The 2,260-nt window shown below is 46.0% G+C and overlaps 1 protein-coding gene across 1 annotated transcript in view; it reads right to left on the reverse strand.

Moving 5' to 3' along the window:
• Nucleotides 1-1,708, reverse strand: part of CDC40 (cell division cycle 40) — a 52,132-nt gene extending 50,424 nt beyond the window's left edge. The window contains exon 1 of the mRNA XM_006879160.1: nucleotides 1,520-1,708. Coding sequence (XP_006879222.1) covers nucleotides 1,520-1,708 — 189 coding nt within the window. The remainder of the gene's footprint in view (nucleotides 1-1,519) is intronic.
• Between the last annotated feature and the right edge of the window lie 552 nt (nucleotides 1,709-2,260).

Raw genomic sequence — 2,260 nt, forward strand, 5'->3', positions numbered from 1 at the left:
ATTGATTCAGTGGCTGGGATAATCGGGGTGGGTGTGTCAGAGGCAATGAGATTGGCACAGGATAGAGCAGGGTTTAGGGCTGTTGTACATAGGGTTGCTATGAGTTGCAAACGACTCGACAGCACATAACAACAATTAAATAAAAACAAAACAAAACACAATTTCCTTCCTTCACTTCCTCCAAAGGGATCATACAGTTTCCTATATTTAAAGTCTTTTTCTAATGTATGCATAATATGTTAAACATAGTAACTAAAACTGAATTCTCACTAGGTATCAAGCACTGTTATTCCACATATCTTTAAAAACACTCCTCTCACGTATATACGTGTTTTTAAAGTGCTCAGTGTACATTGAGGCTCAATGTCAAGAAGACAAAGATTCTCACCACTGGACCAGTTGGCAACATCAGGATGGATGGTGAAAAGATTGAGATTGTACACAGCTTTAGTTTGCTTGGCTCCACAGTCAACAGTCTTGGCACCAGCAGCCAGGAAATGAAAAGGCGCATTGCCATGAGAAAATCTGCTGTTAGGGACCTCTCCAAAGTACTGAAGAGCAATGGTGTCTCTCTGGAGACTAAGGTGCGTCTGATACAGGCCATGGTCTTCGCAATCACTTGTTATGCATCAGAGAGTTGGACAATGACCAAAGAGGATAGAAGGAGAATTGATGCCTTCGAGCTGTGGTGCTGGAGAAGAGTACTGAGAATACCATGGACTGCTAGGAAAACAAACAGATTTGTCCTGGAAAGGGTTAAATCGGGTGGCTCCTTGGAGGCAAGGATTCAGAGGCTCCGTCTAACATACTTTGGACATGTTGTGAGGAGAGATCGGTCGTTGGCGAAGGACATCATGCTTGGGAGGGTGGAGAGACAGCGCAGAAGGGGAAGGCCCTCTATAAGGTGGATTGATTCGGTGACTGGGATAATCGGGATGGGAGTGTCGGAGACAGTGCGATTGGCACAGGACAGAGCGGAGTTTAGGGCTGTTGTACATAGGGTCGCTATGAGTCGCAAGAGACCCGACTGCACATAACAACAACAACAACAACAACAACAGTGTACAAAGTAGGGAAACAGAAGTTGTATGACGTGCCCAAATTCACACAAGTGGTGGAAGTGCGAAGTCCTGACTTCAAAACCAAAACACAATGAAGTCACTGCTCACTTCAACTGTGGCGCACACAGTGGTTTGGACAGCCTCTATCCAACTTTAATCACGTCAAGATTGCATTTGCTCTCCGTAGACCATCTCTCCAAACATTAATTCCAATCAGCCCCCTTACCCATCTTTAGCTGGTTTCTTAGGGCAGATGGGGGTGGGAAGATGTCGAGAGCAGTCCCTCACTTTCGTTTTCTGCTTCTCCCGAGGAAGATGCATACAGGGAGAAGAGATTCAAACGTTAGCAACTTCTCTCTCAGTATTAAAGAATTAAAGTATTAAACTCGGGATCTAACAAGTCCTCGCAGTCGATGGGTTTGGGAGAAGCCGGTAATTCATGTGGTGTCAGCACTTACCTTAACTGCCACCTCCGGAGCCGAGTCCACCGCCACTGCCAAAGAAGGTCTGGACGAAGGCGATTTAGTCAAGTGCATGAGGGAATCCGCGGCTGGCATCGAACATCGTCCGCCCTCACTGTCGGAGTCTGATTCGGACCCTGAACCCGAACCATAGGAAGCAGCCAAAGCTGCAATAGCAGCCGACATGACTACAACAGAATCTCTGCCGAGACCAGGCCCCGGCGGAAGTGGTTCTTAGGTCCTGACAGATTATCTTGGAACGATTTATTTACCTATCTTTTTCTAAGAAATAATCTATAGCACTTTATAAAAGAACTACCTAATTATTAGCAAAATAATTACAACTTAGACAAGAATTTGGAAGCACTTATCTGGAGAAACAGAGACATAAAATTACGTATTGCTTTAAAGACCTAGTGAAAGTAATCAGAGACTACAAGTTCGGAAATACTTTGAGGCGCGTAGGTCTTAACTCCCGGCGTACAGCGCGAGTGGTAGCGTAATCAGGTACAATGGGAAGTGTAGTTTGGACCTGGGAGGCGGAGCTAATTTTTACTCCGCCCCTGAGTACATGGTTCATTCAATTGGCTATCATCTTCCCTCATTCCCTAGCCAAGCGCTGTTCTCTCCGTGCCCCTCCCCCAAACTGAGGATTGGGCAATACCATACAGTCGCAGGAAAGAGGGGTCTAGAGATCTTTAGCACCTCTGATAGGTGAGTGGGTGGAGGCTGAGTTTC

The sequence above is a fragment of the Elephantulus edwardii genome, unplaced genomic scaffold (assembly GCF_000299155.1).
Source record: "Elephantulus edwardii isolate Elephantulus edwardi_28Jun2011 unplaced genomic scaffold, EleEdw1.0 scaffold00002, whole genome shotgun sequence".
In the NCBI taxonomy this organism is placed as follows: Eukaryota; Metazoa; Chordata; class Mammalia; order Macroscelidea; family Macroscelididae; genus Elephantulus; species Elephantulus edwardii.